Here is a 14,762-nt window from a genome sequence, read left to right as displayed (position 1 = left end):
GGTCAAACCATGCTTTGGCCTGCTCCCTCACTACTGGCAAGCAACCTGCTACCAGGCACCGAATCCAATGAGCCCTTTGTTCATTATTCAGCCCGGCCCGGGCCGGCCCGCCCAGGCAGCTGCGCCGATACACTGGCCACAACCTTTTGGCGAAAACCCATGGGGGTTCTCCCTCTAGCTGCACTGTCTTTTCTAAACGGAGGAACGGAGTTCCGTCCCCCTCTCCCATAATCTCCAGAATCTCATCCCGTAGCAACTCATAGTCCCTGTGCCCTCTCTTGCTCTCATCAGGGAGACACTGGAGGAGCGAACTGTCCAGGGAGAACAGCAGCATTTTCGACTGTTCCACCCCGTCGCAGTCATTGACTGCTGCGGTCTGCTCCATGCCCCTGAAATGCACGGAGGGATCTCCTGACTCGGAGAGTTTTGGGATGTGACTTATCATTTCTCTTAGCTGTCGTGTGCTATGGGGCATTATGATCTGACTCTCAAGGGGTCCGTCATCGCCATTTGCTTCATTTGGACCGAGCCTCCGGTGTCTAGTTGGACACATCGGCGCCGGCCCTGACTCTACTATCTGGGGTTGCTCTACCTCAGGACTCTCTTCCTCTACTGTCTCCGTCTCCTTCCCCGGAGTCCAAGACTCATCATAAGCAGGAGGCGCAGAGGGTTCGGGAGTTGGTACCCCAACTGCCTCTTGTGGAATCGGTCTTTTGGATTCCTTGGCTAGCAATAGCTGACTCGCTGGTGGATTTATGAGACACACCAACCCGTTTGCCTTGGCTAGGGCCATTCTCAGGTCCTCTTGCTCCCTGCGGCAAGTGCTGTGGTCGGTGCTCTCCGATCTATCCTCCATGGCCATCTTATATGCTGCCCTGGTTCCCAGAAGTTTTTCCTCTTGGGCCTCTATCTGCTTGGTTAGACGGAAACACCTGTCTCTCATTCTACCTTCACTGGCCTTGGCCTCAATGACCTGACATTTTATATACTCTACCCGGATTTCGTGGCAGCGAATTAGGGAGTGGCGTTCCTGATTCAGCGCGTTAAGCGATTTAATCAGTTTTTGACCTCCCGCAACCTTTTCCTCTACGTCTGTAAGCAACCCGTTGATCTGGGCTGTCTGTGCTGCAACGACCTGGTCCAAAAGCTGGACTTGCTTCTTGTAGCACATCAGCCAGACCGCCTTCTCTACAGATTTTGTATGCTCTTTACCCGCTGTCCACTTGATGGCTGCGTCTAGCGGGCGCCTATCTCTCAACAGGTCAGATATCCATTGTTTTGTGAGGTTGACTTTTCCAAAAACATAATCTGCTATTCTTTCATCCATCACATCTCGTTTATTCAGACCTTGATCTAACACACTACTTTCCTGCTGCCAAGGTCCTGCCGCGGTCGCCATTTCTGTAGGGGGTTTCTCTTGCTCTTTCTGGTCTCCTGCCAGGCTTCATGCAATAATTACCCTTGAGTGGTTCGACCCACTCCCCCTATGGTTCTAGACCTTGGACTTAGGTGCAGGGAACTGTAGTGCAGAGAAAGAACTCAATAGACCAGGTTGGATAGCACGAAATGGATGCTTTTATTTTTAAACAGTTTGAAGCATTGCAAAATACATGTCATAGGCACAGATTAAAGTTACTACAATCATGCACAAATTTATGAACTTGACTCTATGGAAATGGGGAACACACGGCACATCGTAAAAGGGAAAAAACATTACGATTACCCTTAACTCCCTCCCCTATACCTAAACTAAGTTTCGACCTGGGGAACTTGGGATCATGCTCACCACTCTCGAAATCGCGAAAAAGGGGGTTCACAGCCTTTTGGCACCGCTTTCCGTCGTCACGTGGATTTGGAAACTTCTGGCGCAGTCGATATTCTCTCTCCCTCGAGGCGGTGGGGTAGACACAGCCTCGATGAGCGCTCGTCAAGGTTGAGATCCACTATTGTGGATTTGGGTTCATGGAGCAGACCTTCAGCTGCAGGCTGTTGAAGAACTGCATGCAAATGGGAGAATCTCTCCGGCCTGGATCGTCGGTTCTCCAGAGGGTTTCTTCTCCGTCGGCCTGGGTCGTCGATGACCTCCCGACCCCAGTACCCGGGCCACCCTCGTCGTCTTCTCGTCGTGGCCGAGCCTTGTTTGGCTGAACACCGACCACGTTGTCTTTTCACCGAAATTGTCCGTCTTTAAAAAGACAAAACGTCTTCATCGATTCCGCATCTATCGAAGTGGAAGAGGCGCCGATCCTGGCACCGTCCGTCCTTTGTTCGTTCCTTGTAGAAGAAGTTCTTGAAGAAGTAGAAGTCTGAAGTCGCCCAGCAAGAAGCATCAGTGAAGTACGAAGTAACTTAGATGGACTTTCAATCCATAGTTATACTCTTTTGGGACAGTCTTATCTCCCGCCAAATCATAGTCCTGTCTTTGTATTAATTTTGGCGGGCAGAAATCTCTGCAGGGGCGCTTTGTCTTGTAACGGGAGCCGGTGATAACTTAACTGGCCTTCCTGGCCGATAATGTCTTTTAATGTCTTTTACATTGTCATCGCGACTCGGTTCGCATATTGATCGGTCCGGAGATTTTCCTTGATGGCTGCTAAACGGTTTCTCCATTGTACAATAAATGGGTATAAGTGTTTTTGCATTGTCCGCCCATATCTTGATGGGCCCCATCCTGTACTTAGAATCCATTGAATATGTATGCTGTTTCTCTGAGTTTCGGTTCCCAGATACTGGCTTTCGCGGGCTTACTGTCTTCAATCCACAAGCCTGTCTGGCTTGCAGTAACAGAAATAAAATGGTCCAGAAAACTGATCACGAGGCCCGGCGGTCATTTTGTATGTCCTTTTATCAAAGGTTTTTCTGTGCAAGCTTACTTTGGTCAATAAACAGTCTTATTTTATCCGGTTTTCTTGCGTGATTTTTGCTGAAAATTTCGAATCTTACAGGCCCCCCTGTGATACTGATAGCTTGCTTAAAGTATCAATAATCCTTGGTGAGCAAATTTTCCCTGATTCCCCACATCCAAACATTCCTGGCACTTAACTATCTATGACCCTTACGACACATGCAGTTCCCATTTCCGAAGAAAATGAAAATTACCTTGTGCACATTTGGATAATCATAGACAGCATATCTTAAACTATAACACATTCATCTGTCAGATGTGCGGGGGTTGATACCCCCTTGCGCCATCCGCATACACCTTTTATTAATCCAAAAAACTTAAGAACGACTAATAACATAACAATACTTATTTCCTTAAAACCCAAAACAAAAGAAAAAAAAAAAACGCGAATGGTCAAAATTTAAAAATGGGGGGACGCTTAATCTTCAATACTAGCAGCTTAAAGTGGGGTGTCTTCTTCCCCCATTCACACATAGCGTTCTCTCCATTCTCCTGCGTTCTCGTGCCTCTGGAGGCGTTTGCCTCTTTTGCAATGCACGAAGAGCAAAAATATCACAATTAAAACCTGACACACTACTAGGATGTGGGATGCTATTCTGATCCAGGCCGGGACCTCTATGTTAGTGAACAAGTCCCACCATGGTGGGATGGTTATGTCCAATATGTCTTTTCCTATCTCTAAAGTCTTCTGCTCCAGTGTGTAGAAATGTTTCTGTGAAACTATAACGGCTTTTAAAATCTTTGTGAGGTGTTCGGGAAGAGGGGGAATGACATAACCAAAATGCGCGACAAATCGTTGCAAGTCTGTGAAATTCTCTTTGATAGTGATGTGAACGGTGGAGGGCGCAGGAATGGGAACAATTCGTTGTTGTGCCACTTGAACCTCGGCCCTGGGTTTGAAACAGAAACTGCTATCACCGATCGAACACCACTCGTGTAGTCCGTAGCGGTAATGAGGCGCTGCAGTGGTGACGCAGTATGTCCCACCCCCGATATATGCTACCTGCGGGGGCACATGGTCCTCTGCCATTGCCTCCATGGAGCAATTTATCGGCTTCGCGCTAGCGGTTCTGAACCCGCACTGTGGTTTCAAAAAGGCATTCAAGTGCTGGGGACACAGGATGATGTGTGCTCCCCGGCTCCGACATCCTGAGAGGTCGGTGCCTGTCATCGTATGCTCCCATCTGATGACGTAAGGCGGGACCACTGCGTAACGAATGTGTGCGCCCCCCTGAATGACTCCAATGTTCTCTACCCTGTATACCGGGGCGGGCTTTGCTGCGGGACCCAACACCGGCATTCTTACCACTATTCCCATGATAGTATGATTCGAATGTCCGCAGTCCACTGGGACTGGGTACGCTTCTGCAGCTAGTCTGAGCTGGCACGGACTTAATGCATTCTCAAAAGGGTGGAGCGCTTGCAAGTGCTTGTTGCTAATCCAGGACGGGACCAAACCCTGTTTTAAATCCTCAAGATTACTGCGGCCCTCGCCCAGTAACCACGCCCCGTATAGCACACAGGCCTCGTTTTGCGCAGCTTGATCGGACGCATTCCAATCCTCCTTAATGAGCGCATTGACCGTTCTCGCGTGTTTCTCCAGCTCAGCTATTATATCCTTAAAGTGTAGTGTCATGGCCTGGTCCTCATGCAACTCAGAACCCACTACCTTATTTTCGTCTGTCAGTATGTTCCTTAACTGGGCTTTTAAACCGTTGATCTGTGTCTGCAGCTCCACGTTATCTAGAGCGTTGACGACAGATGTCCCGGTATTAAAAGCAGTGAATATGTCATTTACAGTACCCCTTCTTTGCCTCCCGACTCGATCCAAAACTTCTGGCGGTGTGGTGTATAATTTGTCTTTGTCGATGTCGGCAAAGTCAAATTCGTAAAATTGTCTAAACATTCGGGTTAACAGGACCTGGTATAATTGTTCCGTTTCATTGGGACACCACTCCGGCAATCGTACCTCAGTGAGATTTAAAATCACTGAGGCCACCGCGTAGTGTACCCCTTGGTACAGCACCTGACCGGTGGGTACCAATACTAAACCGTTCCCGGGTCCCTTGGTGGTGGTTGGGCACCCTTCTTTCTGGGCTAGCGCTACCGGAAGCGTGGGCAGGGGCTTGCGTGGGCGGGTGATGAGTTCAGTGGCGTTTACCGGAATAGGGGAGTATGGGGCTCCACACGCTCGAGTGCTGACATCCCATCTCATCCCCTTCCCTTCATCCTGCCACTGCCTCTGGAAGAAGATGGATACGCCCTTGGGGCACACGTGTCTCGAACCCCACATACAGACATATATTCCTTCATCTGGTTCCCACCATTTGTCCCAACACACACGTAATTGACCGTGAGTCCCCGTAATAGTCCGATGGGTATTATTACCCAGTCGCTCCCACTCGACCGTAGAGTTTCTCATGTCCTTTCCCAGCTTTCGTAGCCACCACCATCGCCTTAGTAGTACGTTCCCATTGCACACCAGACAAATCCTCTTTCCCACGGTAACGCTGACTCTGGGTGCAAGGATCCTCACCCGAGGGCACGTTAACGAAGTCTCTTGGTAGGCAAAACCGAAATTGCTGGAATATTCCGTAGAATTCGTTCCCAGCCAACCTGGCCATCTCCCTTGGTGGAAGTAGGTGGCGGTTTCCTCAACCTCTCACTCCCCTGTCCCATCCGTTGCGATGGGGGCCGTGTCCCCGGAGCACCCGAAGATGATGACGTCCTTGGTGCGGCCTCGGTAGGCCCACCCGCACCCGATCGCCATGAACGCGATGAGAATCTTTTCCATCATATCCCAGGTTTCTGTAACCAATAAAATGATGTAGCCGGGCTCCCAATAGGTGCTGGCCTAATTAAATGGATGCGCGGGTTCCTGGACCCCGCTCCCAAACAAACACACATACCGGGCAGATTTCCAAATTGTACTCTTAACACATCTTAACGCTATATATATTTCCTTAAATTATCACCATAATTACCTAACTTAACTTATGTACAGCGCCGCCCTCCGCGGGGCAGCTTGCCTAATCCCTGTGAGGGCTGTCGCGTGCCACACCCTGCGGTGGGGCTGCACTGACCTTCGGCTTTGATCCCCCGCAGCCTGTCGCTGTTGAACGGGGACCATGCCTTCCTGGGGCTGCTCTAAGCCGTGGTTGGGAAAAATGGGGAGAATCTGGCCAAAACTTTCTGGGCTGGGGCGCTCGAGCCGACCTACGAGGGGCTGCTTTGGGTTGGGCTCCCGGGGCTGATGGACCGGGGGTTGGGACTGTTACCGTCACAGCCTGTGGTTCCTCCACAGCTGCCGGCTCCAGCTCCCCTCCCTCAGGCTCCGCCCCCCCGGGGTCAGGATCTGTGGCCTCCGACTCCACCTCACCTGTCCCTACAGGTAGTGAGTCTCCGCCCCCATTCCCTACCTCCCCCAAGCTTGAGTCGAGGGCGGGATCGTCGTCCTCTGACTCTTCCTCCTCCGTGATTGGGTCTAAGGCGAGGTCGAGCTGTTCGGGCTCTCTCCTGCCTGAATCCCATTCAAAAGGTGAGACCTCCCACTCCAATGGGATGGCCTCTCCCTTCACGCAGGCTACTGTTCCAGCCTGTGTGGTCTGTGACTCTGTTACAGGCTGAGGATCTTTGTTCTCAGACCTGGTCCCCTTTGATGGTCCTTGTGCACCCGGTTTAAACAGTTTACACCGCTTCATGTGAAACCACCTTTTGCGTTGGGACACCTCTACTGTATGAGTGGCGCAGACCGGCGGATTTTTCACCGATTCCGGTTCTTCCTCCTGGTCTACGGTTCTCTCGCCAGCGCATAGGGTTAGACCCAAGAATTTTACTTCTCGCCGGCCAACCCGCGCCTTCGTAGGGGTTTCCTTAACACTTTCTATCCCCTTCACACTCGTACCCTCTCCCCAGAGACAATGATTTCTCAGGTCCACGTGGATCCCGTGGGCTACCAAGAAATCAGACCCCAGGACTCCCGTTCCACCTCCCACCTCCCACTTCATCGGGATACACTTCCACGTGGTGCGGAGTGGTCCTAAACGAATGGAGAGGGGAAGGGAATGTGCGCCAGCCTGTTCTTCGCCCGTGAAGCCCAACAGACGATATGGGACCCCGGTGGACAGAGGCGAGGTGGTGGGGTTATCTGCGTGGATTACGGTGCACGATGCGCCCGTGTCCAACAGATAGGTTTCCTTCACCTCCTCTACCTCCATCTCTACGAGGGGTCGTCTCCATGCGTCATAGCGGAGTGGACACAGGTAGACGGGCTGCGCCGACTCTAGTCATTTGGGTACAGCGATCGGAGCTTCGGGAGCGCCAAGGCCGGTGGTGACGGCTATTTTCCCCTGCGAGGCCACCAGAGACCGCATTGTCTGCATGATTGACTCAATCGCAGCGGGATCCACAACCGCACCACCCCCTGTGGTTGGGGCAGGGGCTACGGTTGGGTTCTGGACTGGTGCTGGGGCAGCGGTCTGGACTTGTGCTTGTGCTGGGGTAACGATCTGGCCATGGGCTTGGACTTGGGCTATGGCTCGGGCTTGGGCTGCAGTGAACGCTCTCTCTCTCTTATCCTTCCATGGATTTCTACAGTCCTTGCGCCAATGACCCTCCTTCCCACACCCGTAACAACTGCTGTTGGCTTGGGGAGGGCGATATCCCTCCTGATGCCATTCCTTTTTAGCAGAAGCTGCGGGCCTCACCTCATGCACCTTTCCTTTTATAACAGGCGTTTTCTTACCCTTGTTGTTCCTATAACTGATCGTGAGCTGATCCAGCACTAGATCCTCTGTGGAGCGGGCGTTAGTGGGGTCAAACCATGCTTTGGCCTGCTCCCTCACTACTGGCAAGCAACCTGCTACCAGGCACCGAATCCAATGAGCCCTTTGTTCATTATTCAGCCCGGCCCGGGCCGGCCCGCCCAGGCAGCTGCGCCGATACACTGGCCACAACCTTTTGGCGAAAACCCATGGGGGTTCTCCCTCTAGCTGCACTGTCTTTTCTAAACGGAGGAACGGAGTTCCGTCCCCCTCTCCCATAATCTCCAGAATCTCATCCCGTAGCAACTCATAGTCCCTGTGCCCTCTCTTGCTCTCATCAGGGAGACACTGGAGGAGCGAACTGTCCAGGGAGAACAGCAGCATTTTCGACTGTTCCACCCCGTCGCAGTCATTGACTGCTGCGGTCTGCTCCATGCCCCTGAAATGCACGGAGGGATCTCCTGACTCGGAGAGTTTTGGGATGTGACTTATCATTTCTCTTAGCTGTCGTGTGCTATGGGGCATTATGATCTGACTCTCAAGGGGTCCGTCATCGCCATTTGCTTCATTTGGACCGAGCCTCCGGTGTCTAGTTGGACACATCGGCGCCGGCCCTGACTCTACTATCTGGGGTTGCTCTACCTCAGGACTCTCTTCCTCTACTGTCTCCGTCTCCTTCCCCGGAGTCCAAGACTCATCATAAGCAGGAGGCGCAGAGGGTTCGGGAGTTGGTACCCCAACTGCCTCTTGTGGAATCGGTCTTTTGGATTCCTTGGCTAGCAATAGCTGACTCGCTGGTGGATTTATGAGACACACCAACCCGTTTGCCTTGGCTAGGGCCATTCTCAGGTCCTCTTGCTCCCTGCGGCAAGTGCTGTGGTCGGTGCTCTCCGATCTATCCTCCATGGCCATCTTATATGCTGCCCTGGTTCCCAGAAGTTTTTCCTCTTGGGCCTCTATCTGCTTGGTTAGACGGAAACACCTGTCTCTCATTCTACCTTCACTGGCCTTGGCCTCAATGACCTGACATTTTATATACTCTACCCGGATTTCGTGGCAGCGAATTAGGGAGTGGCGTTCCTGATTCAGCGCGTTAAGCGATTTAATCAGTTTTTGACCTCCCGCAACCTTTTCCTCTACGTCTGTAAGCAACCCGTTGATCTGGGCTGTCTGTGCTGCAACGACCTGGTCCAAAAGCTGGACTTGCTTCTTGTAGCACATCAGCCAGACCGCCTTCTCTACAGATTTTGTATGCTCTTTACCCGCTGTCCACTTGATGGCTGCGTCTAGCGAGCGCCTATCTCTCAACAGGTCAGATATCCATTGTTTTGTGAGGTTGACTTTTCCAAAAACATAATCTGCTATTCTTTCATCCATCACATCTCGTTTATTCAGACCTTGATCTAACACACTACTTTCCTGCTGCCAAGGTCCTGCCGCGGTCGCCATTTCTGTAGGGGGTTTCTCTTGCTCTTTCTGGTCTCCTGCCAGGCTTCGTGCAATAATTACCCTTGAGTGGTTCGACCCACTCCCCCTATGGTTCTAGACCTTGGACTTAGGTGCAGAGAACAGTAGTGCAGAGAAAGAACTCAATAGACCAGGTTGGATAGCACGAAATGGATGCTTTTATTTTTAAACAGTTTGAAGCATTACAAAATACATGTCATAGGCACAGATTAAAGTTACTACAATCATGCACAAATTTATGAACTTGACTCTATGGAAATGGGGAACACACGGCACATCGTAAAAGGGAAAACACATTACGATTACCCTTAACTCCCTCCCCTATACCTAAACTAAGTTTCGACCTGGGGAACTTGGGATCATGCTCACCACTCTCGAAATTGCGAAAAAGGGGGTTCACAGCCTTTTGGCACCGCTTTCCGTCGTCACGTGGATTTGGAAACTTCTGGCGCAGTCGATATTCTCTCTCCCTCGAGGCGGTGGGGTAGACACAGCCTCGATGAGCGCTCGTCAAGGTTGAGATCCACTATTGTGGATTTGGGTTCATGGAGCAGACCTTCAGCTGCAGGCTGTTGAAGAACTGCATGCAAATGGGAGAATCTCTCCGGCCTGGATCGTCGGTTCTCCAGAGGGTTTCTTCTCCGTCGGCCTGGGTCGTCGATGACCTCCTGACCCCAGTACCCGGGCCACCCTCGTCGTCTTCTCGTCGTGGCCGAGCCTTGTTTGGCTGAACACCGACCACGTTGTCTTTTCACCGAAATTGTCCGTCTTTAAAAAGACAAAACGTCTTCATCGATTCCGCATCTATCGAAGTGGAAGAGGCGCCAATCCTGGCACCGTCCGTCCTTTGTTCGTTCCTTGTAGAAGAAGTTCTTGAAGAAGTAGAAGTCTGAAGTCGCCCAGCAAGAAGCATCAGTGAAGTGAAGTACGAAGTAACTTAGATGGACTTTCAATCCATAGTTATACTCTTTTGGGACAGTCTTATCTCCCGCCAAATCATAGTCCTGTCTTTGTATTAATTTTGGCGGGCAGAAATCTCTGCAGGGGCGCTTTGTCTTGTAACGGGAGCCGGTGATAACTTAACTGGCCTTCCTGGCCGATAATGTCTTTTAATGTCTTTTACATTGTCATCGCGACTCGGTTCGCATATTGATCGGTCCAAAGATTTTCCTTGATGGCTGCTAAACGGTTTCTCCATTGTACAATAAATGGGTATAAGTGTTTTTGCATTGTCCGCCCATATCTTGATGGGCCCCATCCTGTACTTAGAATCCATTGAATATGTATGCTGTTTCTCTGAGTTTCGGTTCCCAGATACTGGCTTTCGCGGGCTTACTGTCTTCAATCCACAAGCCTGTCTGGCTTGCAGTAACAGAAATAAAATGGTCCAGAAAACTGATCACGAGGCCCGGCGGCCATTTTGTATGCCCTTTTATCAAAGGTTTTTCTGTGCAAGCTTACTTTGGTCAATAAACAGACTTATTTTATCCGGTTTTCTTGCGTGATTTTTGCTGAAAATTTCGAATCTTACACCAGCTTCCTGAGAATTTTTTTGGATTGGCTTATTGTCAGATTAAAATAGTTATAAACTTGGATGGGGATTTTCAACTTCTGTAGCTGGCAGTTATAGGAGAGAGGGAAATCAGCTGGCTCCTACGCTGAGCTGCCCAGCAGATTGGGCCTGGGACGGGGGGGAAGCCAATCCCAGAGGTGGATGGGCCATTTTTTTTAAGGGTGGGATAAATTATGTTTTTGTATTTAAACAAATCCAATGTTAGATGACAGAACTACTGCTGGACATTGGCCAATCAGAATTTATAAATACGATGCAGCTTACTCAAAGAAAAATCTATACAATTTTAGTTCAGTACCTTTGGTGTCCTTACAGCATTAACACACTAAACCCCTCAACGAATTGGCAACAATAACCCATTAGCATTTACAAACAGTGCTGCAAGGCTAGAAACCCATTGAAAGCAAAGAAAAATTCCTTCATTTCACATGAAAGCTGAAGCTTAAGCTGAACACTTTCACTTGAGAATCACTGAAAACCTAATAGCTATTGCATGAATGCTTTAACTCCAACGTGCTTCGCCTACTGCACGTTTCTTATCAGTACATAACCTTGTGGCACATGGTAAAGAAAAAGTATCTTTAGGACATATTACCAGCTCTGAGGAGGCGGGTTTGGAGGCAGGACTGCTGGGAAAGTCAAAAAGATTGGGAGCGGGTCCCGAACCCGCTCCCATCCCGCCTCCAACCAATCTTCCCGGGAGTCAGGTCCCCGATTTGCACAGGGACTCGGCTCCTAGCGGTGGGAAGAGGATTCTAGCTACTTAACTGCCTGTTAACAGGTAGTTAACAGGCAGTTAAGAGGCTTTTCCCAATTTTGCGACTGCTGCTGTGGGCTTCCCAATGTCGGGGAATCCTGCCAGGGTAAGTGAGGTGTGCTGTGGGTCTGTTGTTATGTTGGTGTATAGATGACAGCTGCAAAAGTGGTGTGAAGGATGAAATGTGACAATGGTTAGTATCAGAGGTAAGGAAATGTTGGGAAAATCATTTTGAATGTGGTTAGATGTTTCTGCAGGTGACAAGCTGTGAAGTGTTTGTGTAGCCTCATCTCATCGGGAGAAGTGACAGATGGCTTCTGCAATCTCAGCTTTAGTTGCCATCTGTTTTATCCTAAGGAGAGTGTAACTGGAGAGCCTGGGTGCAAGGGCTCGCCTTTAGACAGTGATCGTCAGTGTTTGACAGCACCTCAATGCTGTCAAACACTGACAATTCATCTGTTAAACAAGTGTGGTGCATATGCCTTTAAGCAAACCAGCAGATGAAGCGTCATCAACTGACGTCATCTGACACTGGCTTTCCCTTAATTGGCCGGCAAGCCCGCAGGGCGGGCTTAACAAGGCTAATCAAGGCAAAATAGCGTCTGTTCGTCAGATGTCGCTGGGGCGGGACTAGAACCCAGAAGGCAGCAGTCCCGTCCCCATCTCATCTCGGTAAGTAAAATCCAGCGCATTGTCTCATTCTTGGAAATGCAAACAAGGATACTACATTCCAGCCCAGTCTTGATTAGTCAGTCATGGGAGAAATTGGATCATGTCCCAAGAAAGTCCTCTCAATGAAAAATCTTAATACCATGGAGGGAATTTTAGCCCCTGTTACCGTCGGCAAGGATATCTGCCCAAAGCCAGCAAGATTATTTTTAAATATGCCGATAACGTCATCAGGACCCAAATGCCATTTTTACCTGAGGCCTGAGAGGGGTGCAGTGGTGGCTTCCATGCCAGGCTAAGCTTGCCAGGAACAACAGCCAGGGCCAGAAAACGCTCTCTAAGGTAAGTTTTTTGAAATTTTTTGCAAAGTTCCTTGTGGACCAGGAAGAGCACGCGTGCTCCTCCAGGCACCACAAGGAAACCTTAGGCCTCCCCTGCCCCAGGCCATTCCCCTTGCCCAAGTCCTGACAGCCACTTACCTTATGACATGGACTGTTCTCATGAGTCCCTGGCAGTGGCCTACAAGCCAGCCGATTTTAATGACCATGTGAGCAGTAGTTTGAATCCCATTTGCCTGCCATGTTCCCATATCCCTTAATCCCCCTTAAAGAAAGAACTTGGGCCATATTTTCCAATCGGAGGCTTCCCGCATGCAGAGGCCTCCGATCTGGAAAAAATCTATGCACTTACCTGAGGACTCCCGAGGTCCAGACACTTCCGCTCCTGGGCCTCTCCAACTCGAAATGTGCAGGGCCTATGTATTTGCAAGCATCCCTGGGATCACGTGGGCCATAGGGAGCCAATTAACTCACGTTTTCTTACCAAATCTCACGATTATAAAGAGTTTGTCTCATGATTTATGAGATGGTGGGGTTGGCATTACTGCTGTTGGAAAGTAGGAAAGTATTGCATTCTACTGTCTCACAACCCTGTGTAAAATAAATTCCCTGACTTTCTGTCGTAAATCTCTTATATTTAATCCTGTATCTAAGTCCCCTCATTCTAGACCAATATATCATTAACATTTTTATGGCCTTATCGATTGGAGGTGCTGCTTTTAATGTCTTGTGATTCTGAACCCTCAAATCCCTCTGCTCTTCCACATCACCCAGCATAATTATTACATTTTGGTTTAAAAAAAAGTATCACCTCCCATTTACTGACATTTAATTCCACTTTTGCCCATTTCATCATATTTTCTGTATATCTGAACACCCAAATCTCTCTGCTCTTCTACATCATCCAGCTTTCTCCCATTCAAAATATAAATTATTCTTTTATTTTTTACCAAAATGTACCACCTCATTTTTACTGAGATTGAATTCCATCTGCCACTACTTTTCCCATTCCACCATCTTATGAGTATCCACTTACAGTTTCCTTTGATCCTCAGAATTATTTACTATGCCTCCTATTTTAGTATCATCTACAAATTTGGACAGCACTCCCTCTAGCCCGACATACAAATCATTGATGTACACAGTGAACAGAAGCAATCTCAGAGCAATTTCCTGTGGGGGCATCACTAACTAGTTCCAACCACTCTGAGAAACTGCCCTTAACTCCTACTCTCTCTTTCCTCCCTTTCAATCAGTTTTTAATCCAATTTTCTACTCTCCCACCATTTCCATTTCCCTTAATCTTCTCCAATACTCACCTTTGTGGTACCTTGTCGAAAGCTTTCCCCCATCCACCATATCTGTCACCTCCTCAAAGAACTCTATCAGGTTTGTCAAGCACCATCTGCCTTTCATACGAACATACGAACATACGAATTAGGAGCAGGAGTAGGCCACTCGGCCTTCGAGACTGCTCCGCCATTCAATAAGATCATGGCTGCTCCGATTACGCCACATTCCTGCCTACCCCTGATAACTTTTCACTCCGTTGCTTACCAAGAATCTATCTACCTCTACCTCTTCCCTCCCCCAGTCGCAGCGCGCACCGCTCTTCCCTCCCCCAGTCGCGCTGCAGTGCGCTCTTCCCTCCCCCAGTCACGCGCGCAGCCCGCTCTTCCCTCCCCCAGTCGCGCGCGTTGCGCTCTTCCCTCCCCCAGTCGCTGCGCAGCGCTCTTCCCTCCCCCAGTCGCGCGCGCGCTCTTCCCTCCCCCAGTCGCGCGCGCTGCGCACAGCGCCCTCTTCCCTCCCCCAGTTGCGCGCAGCGCTGCGCGCGCCCTCTTCCCTCCCCGTCGCGTGTGCGCGCGCCCCTCTTCCCTCCCCCAGTCGCGCGCTAGTGCGCGCGCGCCCTCTTCCCTCCCCCAGTCGCGCGCGCTGCCCGCTCTTCCCTCCCCCAGTCGCGCGCTGTGCGCTCTTCCCTCCCCGTCGCGCGCGCGCTCTTCCTCCCCCAGTCGCGCGCGCGCGCTCTTCCCCTCCCCCAGTCGCGCGCTGCAGCGCTTAGCTAGCGCAGCCCTCTTACCTCCCCCAGTCCGCGCTCAGCGCGCTGCGCGCGCCCTCTTCCCTCCCCCCAGTCGCGCGCTGCGCGCGCCCTCTCCCTCCCACAGTCGCCGCTTGCGCTGCGCGCGCGCCCTCTTCCCTCCCCCAGTCGCGCGCCCTCTTCCCTCCCCCAGTCGCGCGCGCGCGCCCTCTTCCCTCCCCCAGTTGCGCACGCGCCCTCTTCCCTCCCCCAGTC

At 50.7% G+C, this 14,762-nt stretch overlaps 1 protein-coding gene across 1 annotated transcript; it reads right to left on the bottom strand.

Moving 5' to 3' along the window:
- Positions 1 to 1,557: 1,557 nt before the first annotated feature.
- Positions 1,558 to 14,064, bottom strand: LOC147113518 (uncharacterized). The gene is made up of 2 exons (XM_085994708.1): positions 9,505 to 14,064; positions 1,558 to 5,713 (listed from the first exon to the last, which is right to left on the bottom strand). The coding sequence occupies exon 2, from the start codon at positions 5,325 to 5,327 to the stop codon at positions 3,372 to 3,374; it is 1,956 nt and encodes a 651-aa protein (XP_085850834.1). The 5' UTR covers positions 5,328 to 5,713; positions 9,505 to 14,064; the 3' UTR covers positions 1,558 to 3,371.
- Between the last annotated feature and the right edge of the window lie 698 nt (positions 14,065 to 14,762).

This window comes from Somniosus microcephalus, chromosome 8 (genome assembly GCF_052327205.1).
Source record: "Somniosus microcephalus isolate GS21.2 chromosome 8, FLI_Smic_1.0, whole genome shotgun sequence".
Taxonomy (NCBI): Eukaryota; Metazoa; Chordata; class Chondrichthyes; order Squaliformes; family Somniosidae; genus Somniosus; species Somniosus microcephalus.
Note: the sequence above shows the minus strand (reverse complement) of the source record. Positions and strands in the feature narration are given on the sequence as shown.

Coding starts and splice junctions, on each gene's coding strand:
- LOC147113518 (XM_085994708.1), bottom strand. CDS start 5,327: ATGAGAAACTCTACGGTCGAGTGGGAGCGACTGGGTAATAATACCCAT.